Raw genomic sequence first — 14,020 nt, 5'->3', positions numbered from 1 at the left:
CCATCTTTTTCCACTTATTGCACATTTCGCAGTGTCAACTACTTCCCTTAGTGCATCAATAGAGGACCTCTTTTTAATAAAGCCGTATTGTCTCTCTGATAATCCGCCGGCTTTTTGGATTGCTAACTCCAAGCGGTTTCTTACAATGCTTTCGTACACTTTTCCAATTGTGTCGAGCATGCAAAGAGGTCGATAAGATGAAGGTTCTTCTGGCGGCTTTTTTGGCTTTGGCAGTAGAACCAGACGCTGTATCTTCCACGGATCGGGGAATACCTCTTCTAATATACACGCATTGTACATGTTAACAAATCATTATAATATTTATCAGATACTGAGGAGCGTGTATATCGTGCAGAGCTGTTATTATATTTGCCCATTTTGCGGAGTTGAACGCATTCTTCACATCCAGGGTTATTAGCGCGCAGTATTTTTTTGTGCCACCTTTCCATCTTTTTCCACTTATTGCACATTTCGCAGTGTCAACTACTTCCCTTAGTGCATCAATAGTGGACCTCTTTTTAATAAAGCCGTATTGTCTCTCTGATAATCCGCCGGCTTTTTGGATTGCTAACTCCAAGCGGTTTCTTACAATGCTTTCGTACACTTTTCCAATTGTGTCGAGCATGCAAAGAGGTCGATAAGATGAAGGTTCTTCTGGTGGCTTTTTTGGCTTTGGCAGTAGAACCAGACGCTGTATCTTCCACGGATCGGGGAATACCTCTTCTAATATACACGCATTGTACATGTTAACAAATCATTATAATATTTATCAGATACTGAGGAGCGTGTATATCGTGCAGAGCTGTTATTATATTTGCCCATTTTGCGGAGTTGAACGCATTCTTCACATCCAGGGTTATTAGCGCGCAGTATTTTTTTGTGCCACCTTTCCATCTTTTTCCACTTATTGCACATTTCGCAGTGTCAACTACTTCCCTTAGTGCATCAATAGTGGACCTCTTTTTAATAAAGCCGTATTGTCTCTCTGATAATCCGCCGGCTTTTTGGATTGCTAACTCCAAGCGGTTTCTTACAATGCTTTCGTACACTTTTCCAATTGTGTCGAGCATGCAAAGAGGTCGATAAGATGAAGGTTCCTCTGGTGGCTTTTTTGGCTTTGGCAGTAGAACCAGACGCTGTATCTTCCACGGATCGGGGAATACCTCTTCTAATATACACGCATTGTACATGTTAACAAATAAACTGGGCCTTAGAGTTATGGCTTCTTTAAGGGCTTTATTTGGTATACCATCTATTCCTGGCGCTTTGGAGTTTTTGATCTTTTTCGCAATAGCCAATAATTCGTCTTCTGTGACTAGTAGGGGTGGCTCCGTAGCTTCGTTTCGTCTAATATAGGAAATGGCGGCATGTGTCGTGAATAATGCTTCGACAACGTTTTTCATAAATAATGCATTCTTGGGTTGCTGCGACTTATTTTTGAACTTTGACATACAAATTTTGTATGCCGTTCCCCAGGGGTCTATGTTGGCTTCTTCGCAGAGCTTTTCGAAACAGGATCTCTTACTACGGATAATGGCTGTTTTCAGGAGCTTTTTTTGGCATTTAAATACTTCTCTGAGGCTGAATTCGTTATCACTTCCCAGGTTACGCTGTAGGCGGCGTCTAGCTGAGTGACAGAGCTTCCTCAGCGTGGCAATTTCGTCGTTCCACCAGTATACCGGCTTTCGATTGTTATAGTATCTCGTCCTGCGCATAGTTGCATCGCAAGCTGCAACTAGTTCTTTCCGCACAGCGGATACTAAGTGGGCTGCGTTTTCGCCTGATGCATTTACCGTACTCCAGACGCTCTGGAAAACGTCGGTTTCAAATTCCTTTTGACGCCAACTTCGTTTTCGAGAGGTATTTCTCGAACAGCGTTCCGTTTCCTATGAGAACGAAACTTCAGCAATTATCGCCATATGTTCACTATTTGTGTACATATCTGACACCTTCCACTTAGTATGCCTGCTAAGTGCGTCGTTAGCAAACATTAAGTCTATTATTGAACCTTTATTCCCCTTTTGAAAGGTATTTTGTGTGCCGCTGTTTAAAATTGTAAGGTTTGTTTGACTCAAAAATTCTAGAATGAGGCGACCACGATGATTAGTAATTCTGCTACCCCAAGCAGTAGACCATGCGTTAAAATCTCCCGCTATTATTATTGGCGATTTGCTTCTGATTTCTAGAGATAACTCCAGGAGAAAATCTTCAAGCTCGCTAATTGTTGCGCTAGGACGAGCATAGCAGCTTACAAAATATATTCCTTCGATATTCGCCCATGTAAAGCCGTTATGGGATTCGTTGGAACGTGATGTGAAGGCTTGACCTTTGCAGGCCCATATTGCCTCTTTGCCACTTATATCTTTACTCCAAGTGCTTTCCGAACGTTGAGAATATTGTTCGCTTAATAGGGCGACATCTATGTTTTCTTCTAGCACCGTCTGTTTTAAAAGGTCTTGTGCTGCAGCGCAATGGTTGAGATTTAGTTGCAATATCTTCATTTTTTCGTTGACTTCAGCATATCTGCGTATTTAGGACATGCCTTACTTAGAACGGAGTGCTCCCCTTTACAGAGCATACAACTTGGGGAACTTGTGCATGTCTTTGCCACGTGACCTGGGATTCCGCAACGTGTACAGAGGGAAGACCTATCAATGGGGCTGCAACATTTGTGTGCTATATGTCCTAGTTGGAAGCACCTAAAACAACGAGTAATAGGTGAAAATTCCCGGAGACGGCAGATAGACCACCCGATCTTTACTTTGCCACACTTGAGTAAAGTTCTGGCATCCTCAGCTCGTAAGCATATAAGCGCTATTTGAGTGCCACTTCGAGTTTTCCGCAAATTTTTTATATTTTGCTTCCCCAGGTTTTGGATCCCACACTCCTTTTGTAATGCCTCGCAGATTTCTTCAGGGGTGGTTACCTCATCCAAGTCTTTGCACATAATAGTAATGTTATGAGTTTTTGGCTGTATTACGGCCATCCCACCAACAACTCCTTCTAGGGCGCTTTCGAACGTGTCGGCTCTCTTTTCTGCTTGATTTTTCAGTTCAATTAGCAGGTCACCTTTGAGGGTTTTTCTAATGTACCTCACGTTTGAACCCAGTTCTTCAAGGCCTCTGTCGCATTTTATTTTTTTCAGGATATCCGCATACGACGCTCCCTCCTTTTTTGTTAATATTATAGCGTCTGGTTTCGATCTGATTCTCTTCTCGATCGTTTTCTTCTTTCTAACGACGTCTACCCATTTCTCGCCTGCGGGCTTATCTCCCAAACTGTCTTTCTGCATGCATTCAGTGACCTCGCTATATGTTGCTTGCACTTTATAACTCATGTTTTTCGGCTTCTTTGTTGGTGGCAAATATCCCAATATCTCGCGAGGTCTCTTTGGGGCATTTTTATCACTTTGGACAGGGGATACCTGCGACGCCTTTCCGACCATAACTCTTTTCGACGGATTCTTTTGCTTTTCTGCCTTGTCATACAAACTTGTGATACAGCTTACCAGATCACGCATAGCTTGGTTAATATGTCTCTGACCAGACATCATGCTTTCGAGCTCTTTAATTTTCTTACCCAGTTCGCAGAAAATATTGGGATCTTCACTATTTTGAAGCTGCTCAGATTTGCCACCTTTGCCTGCTTGGTCGGCATTTTCACATATTTTTGCTGATCCAGCAGCGGTGGGTTCTCCAGTTTTGCCTTTTGGAGGCGTTCTCAAGATTTTTGAGTTCCTCCGAAAAGGATTCTCTGGTGTGCATCCCAAACTGTTCTCAGAGGCCATAACTCTGCCAGAGAATAGTTGGGAACACCTGTCAGTGGGTACGTTCGGTCTTTTCCCTGACAAACCTTACTTATATTTTGATGGTTGGCAATGCCGTAACCAAAGCAAAACGAAGAAGGAGAAAAAGGAGAAACAAAACAAAAAGCAGCTGATAGACTAAATCAAAACGGCAAAAAAAGAATTGAGTGCACGTTTTGATTCGCTGTTACGTGGGGAAATTCCTATTTAATTTTTATTATTTGTATATAAATTTACCAGAAAAGGGGCAGGTAAGTGCCAAATAAATTCTATTGAAATCAAATCAAGGGTACTTATCTAATTTTTGGTATCAGCATCCAATATGTCAAAAGTCCAGTACCAGTCTCCCGGTAAGTCTCTAACAAAAACAAGGCTGCTACCACTTTAAAAATCACAAAATGTTTCCTGATATTTCAGATCACTAAAAACACGTCTATTCTCACTGACTGCATAAGAATGCTGCTGCAGTCTGTCGCTGTCATTGTGTTCAGCACTTGACTGCGCACTGTAAATGGCGTCGTAAAGCCTGCTACATGAACGCATGTACACAAGACAACAAATCCTGCTACATGAACATTTGTAAGAGGCCAACGACATAACAATGACCGGCATATACACAAAACAACACAATTGTCCGTTTTGTATGCACACAATTTCGTTGTTGCCATACTAATACGAGTACCACTTCAACGAAATTTCAATAGGGGTATTCGCTTGCTCTTGCAAGATTGCAGATTGCAAAAATACTATACCGATATATACAAGGGCACGAGAGCACCCATTGCAGAATCTAGTGATATATGATCGGCTGATTCGGTCATTTTATTGTGAATGACTATTATGCATGGCTATTGTGAATTGACGCACCTTCTGCATACATTTTTAACAAAAAAACTGTAAGAAATATTCATAATTTAAATAGAAATTACAAAATCGATTTAAAACTTACCTTCCTCAATAATTTAATAACGTAATATGTCTTTATGTAAAATGACGGCTAAAACAGGGTTGCAATTATATTTTTGCGTGACATTGCACGCAAATATACATGGGATTTAGTCTGATATATTTTGCATATAATTTTCTGCGTGTGTTTGTTGATGCGCCGGTGCACCAAGAGGAAATATATGCAAATCTTACACCGTGCAAGGGTTTTGCAAGAGCAAGAGAATATCCCTAATATATTGTTGAAAGTGAAATTTTTATGCAAAAAATAAGTAAATAGGAAATTTATTTGTTTTAAAATATCAATTGTTATTACAAATGATATAACAGATGTTTTTTATGATTTTCTTTGTAAAATAACGTCAGTTTTGTTAAAGCTTTGAATAATTTTACATTTTACATATTAGTGGCACCCACTCCTACCTACTGTCGTCGGCAAATTTAAAAATATTTTTAAATTAGCGAGAGCGACAACTGAGAGCCTGCAGTCGTGTAGTCGTGCAGCTGTCAAAATAACGGTGTCCATAAGAACGTGTGTATTTTAATATTTGACAGATGTCGTTTGCAGTCTGTCGCGCTCATTGTGTTCAGCACATCATTCTTAACAAAAAAAACTGTATCAAATCTTTATATTTTAAATAGAAATCGTAAAATCTATTTAAAATTTACCTTCCTCAACAATTTAACGTCAAAATATGTATTTAAGTAAAATGATAGCTAGTACAGTTTTGCAATAATTTTTTACGTGTCATTACACGAAACTAATAGCGGGATTCTGTAACCAGTCTCTAGTCTCTATTTGAGACATTTTGAGACAAAGTCTCAATTTGAGACTAGTTACTATTCACTAAACAGTCTCTAGCGTTAGTCTCAAAATGTTGAGACCTGGTAGTTAGCAGGTCACAAAACTAAAAAGAGCTCTTGTCTGCCATTTTGAATATACTGAATAGAGATCATCATAGATATTAATCGATTGTCGTTTCTTTATATTTTGTAAGCAACTCAAACACGAAAATATGAAAAATAAATCAATTTTACATAAATTTCGTAAATATTATGAAACAAAGTCAACATATATTTTTATTTTTATTGATAATTATGTTTTTTGACTATGCTATAGAAAATTTATTATTTGTTATCGACATATTTATTTTCATTCAAGTGTAAAAACATCTCTGAATAATGAAATGTAATAGATTTTGAGACTGTCATTTACAGAATAGCAAAATCATCTCAAGTCTCAAAAATTGTCTCTAATAACTCAAAATCGCAAGTTTAGAGACTTGAGACTGTCTCACGTTACAGAATCGCACGGTAAAAATGGGTTTTGGTCTGACATATAGTGCAATTCGTGCACCGTGCAAGAGCTTAGGAGCTGGATACGGACCTTTAACAAAAAACTGTAACAAATTATTATTATTATGATTTAAGTGAAATTTGTAAAATCTATTTAAACTTACCTTCCTTCAACGGCATTATATGTCTTTATGTAAAATGACAGGTAAAATAGGGTTGCAATTTGATTTTTACGTGTCATTGGGTTTCATGGGTTTTGGTGTGACATATTTTTCAGCCATTGCACATAATTTTCTTGGTATGTTTGTTGTTATGCCGTTGCACCAAGTGGAAAATTCTGCAATTCGTGCACCGTGCAAGGGTTTTGCAAGAGCAAGATACTTTTACGGGAGGACTAACCGCTTAATATGTTAGATATTTCAGTTATCTAGCCAGTAAATCACTACCATCACTACCCTAATGCGCAAGATATTTATGTGCATTATAATTTAAGAAAAATATCTGGTATAGCTCCTATATAAGTCGATTTATATAATTTTGGCTTTTAGAAGATATATACATATGTATGTATCTAGGAGTTATAAATTATAACGATCCGAAAACTTAGAATTCAAAGTTGTTTTTGCGCATACTTATTTTAGTATGCAATCCAGCAACAAATTTTTTACACTAGCATAACAATTTATGATTTTATGATTTTTCAAAGCTTTATGACACGATGTGAGTACCCCAATCATATTTACCGTGTGATTCTGTAACGTGAGACAGTCTCAAGTCTCTAAATTTGAGATTTTAAGTTAGAGACAATTTTTGAGACTTGAGACGATTTTGCTATTCTGTAAGTGACAGTCACAAAATCTATTACATTTCATCATTCAGAGATGTTTTTACACTTGAATGGAAATAAATATGTCGATAACAAATATTAAAATATCTATAACATCGTCAAAAAACATAGTTATCAATAAAAATTAAAATATATGTTGACTTTGTTTCATAATATTTACGAAATTTATGTAAAATTTATTCATTTTTAACTTTTTCGTGTTTGAGTTGCTTACAAAATATAAAGAAACGACAATCGATTAATATCTATGATGATCTCTATTCAGTATATTCAAAATGGCAGACAAGAGCTCTCTTTAGTTTTGTGACCTGCTAACTAACAGGTCTCAATATTTTGAGACTAACGCTAGAGACTGTTTAGTGAATAGTAACTAGTCTCAAATTGAGACTTTGCCTCAAAATGTCTCAAATAGAGACTGGTTACAGAATCCCGCTATAACGCTAGAGACTGTTTAGTGAATAGTAACTGGTCTCAAATTGAGACTTTGCCTCAAAATGTCTCAAATAGAGACTGGTTACAGAATCCCGCTATAACGCTAGAGACTGTTTAGTGAATAGTAACTGGTCTCAAATTGAGACTTTGCCTCAAAATGTCTCAAATAGAGACTGGTTACAGAATCCCGCTATTAAAATCTCAAATTTAGAGACTTGAGACTGTCTCACGTTACAGAATCGCACGGTTAGTTAGTGTAGCGTGTTTGTTGGGTATAAGTACAGAAAATGTCAATAAACAATTATACTTCCATTTGACATTACGTTTGTGCTGCCAGTCTATTATATACATACATACAAATCTGTTATATATATGCAAATGTACATATATTTATATTCTGAATAAAAGTAAAAATTACCGGGAATTAAAAGGATCGGCTGATTGCAAAAATGGATTATGAATTAGAATTAATTGATTCACTGTCAGCATTAGCTTATGAGGGTCCGTGCTTGAAAGTGGATGGTCTAGTTAAAGCGCTGGAAGGTGGTCCTCACGATTCAGATTTTCGTCAGCTTATTGGTTGGTTAACCGAGGAACTGCATGTCTTGAGAAAAACAGATGAGCACGTAGCTGAGTTGCAGGATCAAAGTGAATTTTCAATGGAACTTTCTGCTATGCTAAAAGAACTTGGATGCCCTTATCAACGTTTTGTTGCTGGTCCGTTAACGGGAAGATTCGAAACTCGAGAGGCGTGTGCACAACTACTCGATTACCTCTTAACAGAATTAATGGCAACGAAAATGTCTTATCGTCTTCGACCTGCCAAACATACACTTATTATTCCTAAATCTGAAACTAATACGGCGCGTTCTCTGGAACAGCTATCTCGAGATGTTGGGTTGGGTAAACCACCAGATAATGTTTCGCCAAAAGCAATTTTTGATAAACTCAATTTTAAAGTTGAAGAGCTAATACGCAAAGCCAAACCCGACGTACTGAGTGAACCATTATTGAATTTAAAACAACCTCTGTCTGAAGCACAATGGAAAAAATTGGATGCAATACTTTCCAATCTAGATTTGGAATATAATATGCGTAGACAAATGCTGTTGACTCGTCTTGAAGTAACTATACAGAGTTTTCAATGGTCTGATAAAATGAGGTCAAGAGAAAATGAAATCGCAAGTCGCTATCAAAAGAAATTGCAGGAATTAGATCCCTTGCGTTTTGGTAATGATGATACAAATATTGTAGCATTTCTTGCTGCACGTGCAGATTTGGCTATTATAGAAAAAACAAGTTCTGCGCAAGTGCGAAAAAACACGGGTTGCAAAATACAAAAGCATGTAATAGGAAGCGTACCAGATCGGGGTGGTCGAGCACATGAGCACGCTCCCCCGCCTCCAGAAATGCCCTCTTGGCAACAGCAACGATCTCAAGGACCTGCTGGTAACGTCGGAGGAAACTTCCGGGGTGGGAGAGGTGGAGGTGGCGGTCGAGGTGGCAGTGGCCATTGGCAGCAATATTCAAACGCTCCACAACAACAACGCCAATCTCAACAATTTGAACCACGTCAACCTACCGACCAAGTAATTTTAAATTTCATTTACAATACAGTTTACATTTCTAAAATTGAATCGGTATCAGGATTATTAAATAAATCATGTTTGTTTTTATCTTGTAGGGTCGGAACCAGAATTGGGTTAGCGGTAGCGGACGTGTACAAGGTAGCGGCTGGTCCCAGCATAATAATGGTGGCTTTTTTCAAGGTAATGAGGGGCGCAGTGGTGGTGGTGACAATTTTAACCGGGGACGCTCAAATTATCATCGAGGAGGCAGTGGAGGCGGTGTTCGTCGTTAAAATTAAATAAATTACTCACCTACGAAAAATATTTTGGAATAAAAACAAAATATTCATGTATATGTATTAAGAAATTCATTTCGTCTTAAACATATGTATGTATGTACCTTAGCAAGACTAAGGTATTATAATTCTATATGATTGTCGGGGACTATTTGATTCCTCCAAATGTGAAAAGCTCATAGATAACTACTATAGGGTTTTAAGTTGCGACTATTATGTGAAATAACAATAATAGCAAGTTTCAATAATTCTGATGTCAAATGTCATCAAGACAATGGGAAAGAGGGACACATGTATGACAGTTCTCTACTGTATTTTGCACACTCTTAAAATTATCTGTGCACAATACGAGGGCTGTCCGATAAATAACCGACCTAACCATGATGCACGCGACTTTTTCAAAATTTTTTTTTCCACATAGTCTCCTTGTAACTCCACACACTTCTCCCAGCGATGCTCCCATCTCTGCAACCCTTCCAAATAGTACTTGGCGTCTTTGTCTGCAAAATACGAGTTCACGAAAGAGATTGCCTCCTCATTTGACGAAAATCTCTGGCTGCCGAGCGCAGTTTTAAGTTGAGGAAACAAAAAAAAGTCGCTTGGTGCTAGATCCGGTGAATAAGGGGGATGGTCAAGCAGTTCGAACCGCAATTCGTGGATTTTCGCCATGGCGACTATTGAGGTGTGAGATGGTGCGTTGTCTTGGTGGAACAAGACTTTCTTTTTTTGCAAATGTGGCCGATTTTTCGAAATTTCTTCCTTTAGCTTGTCCAATAATGATGCGTAGTATGCTCCTGTCATAGTTTTTCCTTTTTCAAGATAGTCGATAAAAATAATTCCATGGCTGTCCCAAAAAACACTCGCCATCACTTTCCCAGCCGAATACACAGCTTTAGATTTTTTTGGGACTGGTTCCCCCTTTTCAATCCACTGTTTAGATTAGTTTTTTGTTTCGGGCGTATAATGATGAATCCAAGTTTCGTCTACAGTTATCAATCGGCGCCAAAACTCGGTCTTATTGCCTCTAAACTGAGCCAACAGAGCGCAGGAAATGTTCATGCGCGCACGTTTGTGGTCTAGCGTAAGCAAACGCGGCACCCAACGCGCGGACAGTTTTCTCATGCCCAAATCTTGGTTTAATATGTGACAAACAGTTTCTTTTGACATCTTCATAATCTCAGCTATTTCCCTAACTTTAATCCGGCGGTCGTCTAGTACCAATTGATGAACTTTAGCGATGTTATCGTTAGTGGTTACAGTTTTTGGGCGCCCAGGAAGTTCATCATCTTCCAAGCTCCTGCGACCACGTTTAAATTCAGCTGCCCAAAATTTTACGGTGGTAAACGATGGTGCAGAGTCATCATACACAGAGTCCAACTCATCTTTGATTTATGAAGGCGTATTGCCTTTCAAAAATAAAAATTTAATTACAGCTCGATATTCAATTTTTTCCATTTTGGGGAAATCACCGAAATAGACTCACAAAAACGACTGTCAACAGATAATTGCGCAAGATAAATTTCTGAAATTTTGGCGAGTAGCTATTATAATATGCACAATTTGAAATAGAAACTTTTTTTTCAGATGTGCCGCTAGCTTCACGTTGAGGTCGGTTATTTATCGGACAGCCCTCGTATACTTCCTGATCATTTTTTAGAATTAATATTCAAAATTGTTGTTAGTAATTAAATTGTTACACTTCGTACACATGTATGAATTTAACGTATAAATAAAAAAATAAATCTGTTAAGTGAGCGTGCACTTGGTTGTTGTGGGAACAGTGGCATTTTTAAACAAAATTCATATGATACTTTGAATATTTCAAACTTAAAAACAAAACTTTGAATCTAAAAATTCTGTAGCACAACTACGAAAGAAAAAAAATAATTAATTTATACCCAATATAAATCAGAATAACAATTTCAAATATTGTAGAGAATAACGATTAAATAAAAATGTTTCGAAGTAGACATCAGAAAGGTTGTTTTTCTGTGTTTTACAGCTTAGGTAGCAGTCCGTTACAATTTTGGTCTACGCATGTAAGTTTGTCTTCAGATTTAACATCTTTCATAAATATTTTTGTCCTCAGATCCAAAACGGTTATGTTAAAAGGGTTGTAGATGAGGATGTTAAATCTATTGTGATGGAGATTATGGGTTCAAATGTATCAACCACATATATAACGGGGCCCCGAGATCCCAAAATGTCCTTCGGTATCAAACTACCTTTTTTAGTATTGCTCATAAAGAATCTACATAAATATTTTACTTTTGAGGTTAAAGTAAGTAGCAGAGCAACATACATATGTAGTTATGTGCAAATATTTACAATAAACCAGAACATTGTGAATATTATAGATTTTAGATGATCAACGGTTTATGCGTCGTTTTCGAGTTTCGAATTTTCAAAGCAAAACATCTGTAAAGCCCTTTTGCACGGCTATGCCAATGGGTATGTCCCCAGGTTGGAATCAAATTCATTTCAACTTAGCGGACTTCACACGCCGTGCCTATGGCACCAACTACATGGAAACCGTTCGTCTACAAATACATGCCAATGTACGCATAAGGCGCATATATTTTACTGATCGCTTATATTCGGAAGAAGATCTACCGAATGAGTTTCGTTTGGTTTCGAAACCTGCTGAAAAGAAAAAGCATCGTGATTACACAATTCCCGCAGCACGGCCTCCATCCCCAGCGAAATCAGCGGCTACAACTGAGCGACTTGGTTCTCCTACTGGCGAGCCTTCAGTCGCTGAACCTTCAGAAGTACCTACTGAAATGGATATTGAAAAATATTACTAAAAGTATAATTTGGTAAAATTCTGTTTGCTTTTTATCATAGTATACGCATATATCCATAAACAAAATTATAGTAAACACAACTTTATTTTATATAGTTAATATTTGGTCTAATAAAACCGATTTATTCGCTTTACGAAATTTTTCTAAATTTAAATGTTGGTAGTCACCATTTTTTAAGCAACTACCACAGATATAAATTAAACACCAATCCTAAACTTTGTTAAAATATCTTCAAAGTTGTTACTGTCGAATACTATTCTCAATTGATACATCGCTTCCGAACGCATGATGTAACATATCCTTTTCCACATTTTTCAACGCACTATGATATTCGGTAATCTCCAAAGCTTCCCATTCAGCTTTAAACGCTGCTTTGGGATCTTGAGGCATTGTCATTGCTGCACCAGTCATTGCATCTGCTTGTGCTTGCGTTTGATCTGCTTGATTATTTTCGCCAAGTACTAGTGTATAAATAGATCGAAGACCGAAGACATTTAAGAAATACCATGAAGCTGACGATACCCAAGCAGCATCTAAGGAAGCAAGTTCCACACCACGTTGCAACATAGGTTTAAACCGTAGGGTTAATGGAAAAGGCACTTTTGTGGTTACGAAACCTGAAAACATCCAATTAATCCAGCCACCGATTATTACCATTGGCAGAACATTGATAAAGTTTCCTTTCACCATGTCTGTTAACATAGCAGTTGAGTTTTGAGCTACAGGCGCCCGTTTTTGTGTTTTGAAATAGCCAGTTTCTTCGTGATTAAAAAAATTCTTTCGCATAGCAAACGAATGCGGTGTAAGATATTTACCATTTTCACGTAAAAGACGAGCTCGAATCATTGCTTGACTGTTGAAAAATTTAATGAGTTTTACAAAATGGCATTGTCAAAACACATGACTTACCTGTCTTGAATTTGTGTGATTTCAGCTTTCTTCTGGGAGGATATTAGAACAGAGACGTAGTGTCTAATAACACCGACAAAAAACGTTATGAGCACGATGGGAAGAAAAACCCATACTCGTATATTTGGATCGATAAGTAATTCAGTCATATTGTTAATCGTTATGCAGAACAAATATGGCTTTTTCCAATCACTTTCTTTAGTATCCAGCAGTTAAATTACTTCCCTATTGCAAGAAATTGTCGATTATACTGAAAAATTATAATGAAAATGTTGACAGCTGCTTTAAATTTTCATTCGCAACGCCCTGTCTCCACGAGCAATTGTTATTATCAATCAAATTAGAGATATTATCAGATAAGTCTTTTATCAGTATTCTTTTTCTTGATATTTTACGTGACCAATTCACATGTTTCAAATCTTGTTGTTTTAACGGTTATCTAATCCCCTTTAGGATGGTAAGGGTCGTTTGCGTTGTCGTCGAGGTCATCTAACGGGAGGCACAAGAAACGTGCTGTTTCCACGGGGTCGGACCAAAGGGAGGAAGGTGTTAGATGAGTGGGGTTTGTAGGGCATGCAAAGAGGTGGCCCGTATCATGCGGAGACTCGTTGCATGCAGGACATACTTTGCGTATGTTCTCCGGAAACACCCTAGCAGGAACTGCTTGGAGAGGAGTTCATTATGCTCCTTTACAGGGAGCATAAGCACCTCACTCTGGAGGTGTTCTATGGGAGACATCAAAAGGCAATCCGTCGTGGTGCGGAGTACAGTATTCTGGCAGGTCTGAAGTTTCCTCATCTGCATACCACTGCATCCAGGCGACCATATTGGTGCTGCGTAGTTAAGGACCGGCCTGCCGATTGCCTTGTAAGTTGCCAACAACATTTCTTTGTCCTTTCCCCATGTGCTGCCGGCTGGCGACTAGAGGATTTTGTTGCGGCTCTGTACCTTGGCGATAATTGCGGTCGTATGGGGAGAGAAGGAGACTGCAATATTAAGTTCAGGTCTATACTCCTTCGTCCAGTTCGTAAATGTGATCGCTGTGGATTTGGTGCGGGAAAGTGTAAGGTTTCGTGCAGTGAGGAAACGAGAAAGGTCGGAGAGGTGGTTGGTTA

General features: G+C 38.3%; 3 protein-coding genes across 3 annotated transcripts; 2 read left to right on the top strand and 1 right to left on the bottom strand.

Annotated features, from left to right (window-relative positions):
• Nucleotides 1–7,495: 7,495 nt before the first annotated feature.
• On the top strand, nucleotides 7,496–9,246 carry LOC105223864 (protein FAM98A). Its single transcript, XM_011201746.4, has 2 exons — nucleotides 7,496–8,914; nucleotides 9,010–9,246. The coding sequence occupies exons 1-2, from the start codon at nucleotides 7,775–7,777 to the stop codon at nucleotides 9,184–9,186; spliced, it is 1,317 nt and encodes a 438-aa protein (XP_011200048.1). The 5' UTR covers nucleotides 7,496–7,774; the 3' UTR covers nucleotides 9,187–9,246.
• A 582-nt stretch (nucleotides 9,247–9,828) lies between these two features.
• On the top strand, nucleotides 9,829–12,081 carry LOC105223847 (cilia- and flagella-associated protein 20). The gene is made up of 3 exons (XM_011201722.4): nucleotides 9,829–11,228; nucleotides 11,279–11,470; nucleotides 11,547–12,081. The coding sequence occupies exons 1-3, from the start codon at nucleotides 11,145–11,147 to the stop codon at nucleotides 11,994–11,996; spliced, it is 726 nt and encodes a 241-aa protein (XP_011200024.1). The 5' UTR covers nucleotides 9,829–11,144; the 3' UTR covers nucleotides 11,997–12,081.
• LOC105223855 (ER membrane protein complex subunit 3) lies at nucleotides 12,078–13,199 on the bottom strand. Its single transcript, XM_011201734.3, has 2 exons — nucleotides 12,906–13,199; nucleotides 12,078–12,849 (listed from the first exon to the last, which is right to left on the bottom strand). Exons 1-2 carry the CDS (start codon nucleotides 13,052–13,054, stop codon nucleotides 12,237–12,239), a joined length of 762 nt encoding a protein of 253 aa, XP_011200036.1. The 5' UTR covers nucleotides 13,055–13,199; the 3' UTR covers nucleotides 12,078–12,236.
• Nucleotides 13,200–14,020: the final 821 nt, after the last annotated feature.

This window comes from Bactrocera dorsalis, chromosome 1 (genome assembly GCF_023373825.1).
Source record: "Bactrocera dorsalis isolate Fly_Bdor chromosome 1, ASM2337382v1, whole genome shotgun sequence".
Lineage (NCBI taxonomy): Eukaryota > Metazoa > Arthropoda > Insecta > Diptera > Tephritidae > Bactrocera > Bactrocera dorsalis.
The sequence above is the reverse complement of the archived record's forward strand: the minus strand, read 5'-3'. Positions and strand labels throughout refer to the sequence as shown.

Bases quoted from the DNA above. Each gene is read 5' to 3' on its own strand.
- LOC105223847 (XM_011201722.4), top strand. From the start codon at position 11,145: ATGTTTCGAAGTAGACATCAGAAAGGTTGTTTTTCTGTGTTTTACAGC. The intron at 11,229-11,278 runs GTAAGTTTGTCT...TTTTGTCCTCAG, and splicing joins TACAATTTTGGTCTACGCAT to ATCCAAAACGGTTATGTTAA. The intron at 11,471-11,546 runs GTAAGTAGCAGA...TGAATATTATAG, and splicing joins ATTTTACTTTTGAGGTTAAA to ATTTTAGATGATCAACGGTT.
- LOC105223864 (XM_011201746.4), top strand. From the start codon at position 7,775: ATGGATTATGAATTAGAATTAATTGATTCACTGTCAGCATTAGCTTAT. The intron at 8,915-9,009 runs GTAATTTTAAAT...TTTATCTTGTAG, and splicing joins CACGTCAACCTACCGACCAA to GGTCGGAACCAGAATTGGGT.
- LOC105223855 (XM_011201734.3), bottom strand. From the start codon at position 13,054: ATGACTGAATTACTTATCGATCCAAATATACGAGTATGGGTTTTTCTT. The intron at 12,850-12,905 runs GTAAGTCATGTG...ATTTTTCAACAG, and splicing joins ATCACACAAATTCAAGACAG to TCAAGCAATGATTCGAGCTC.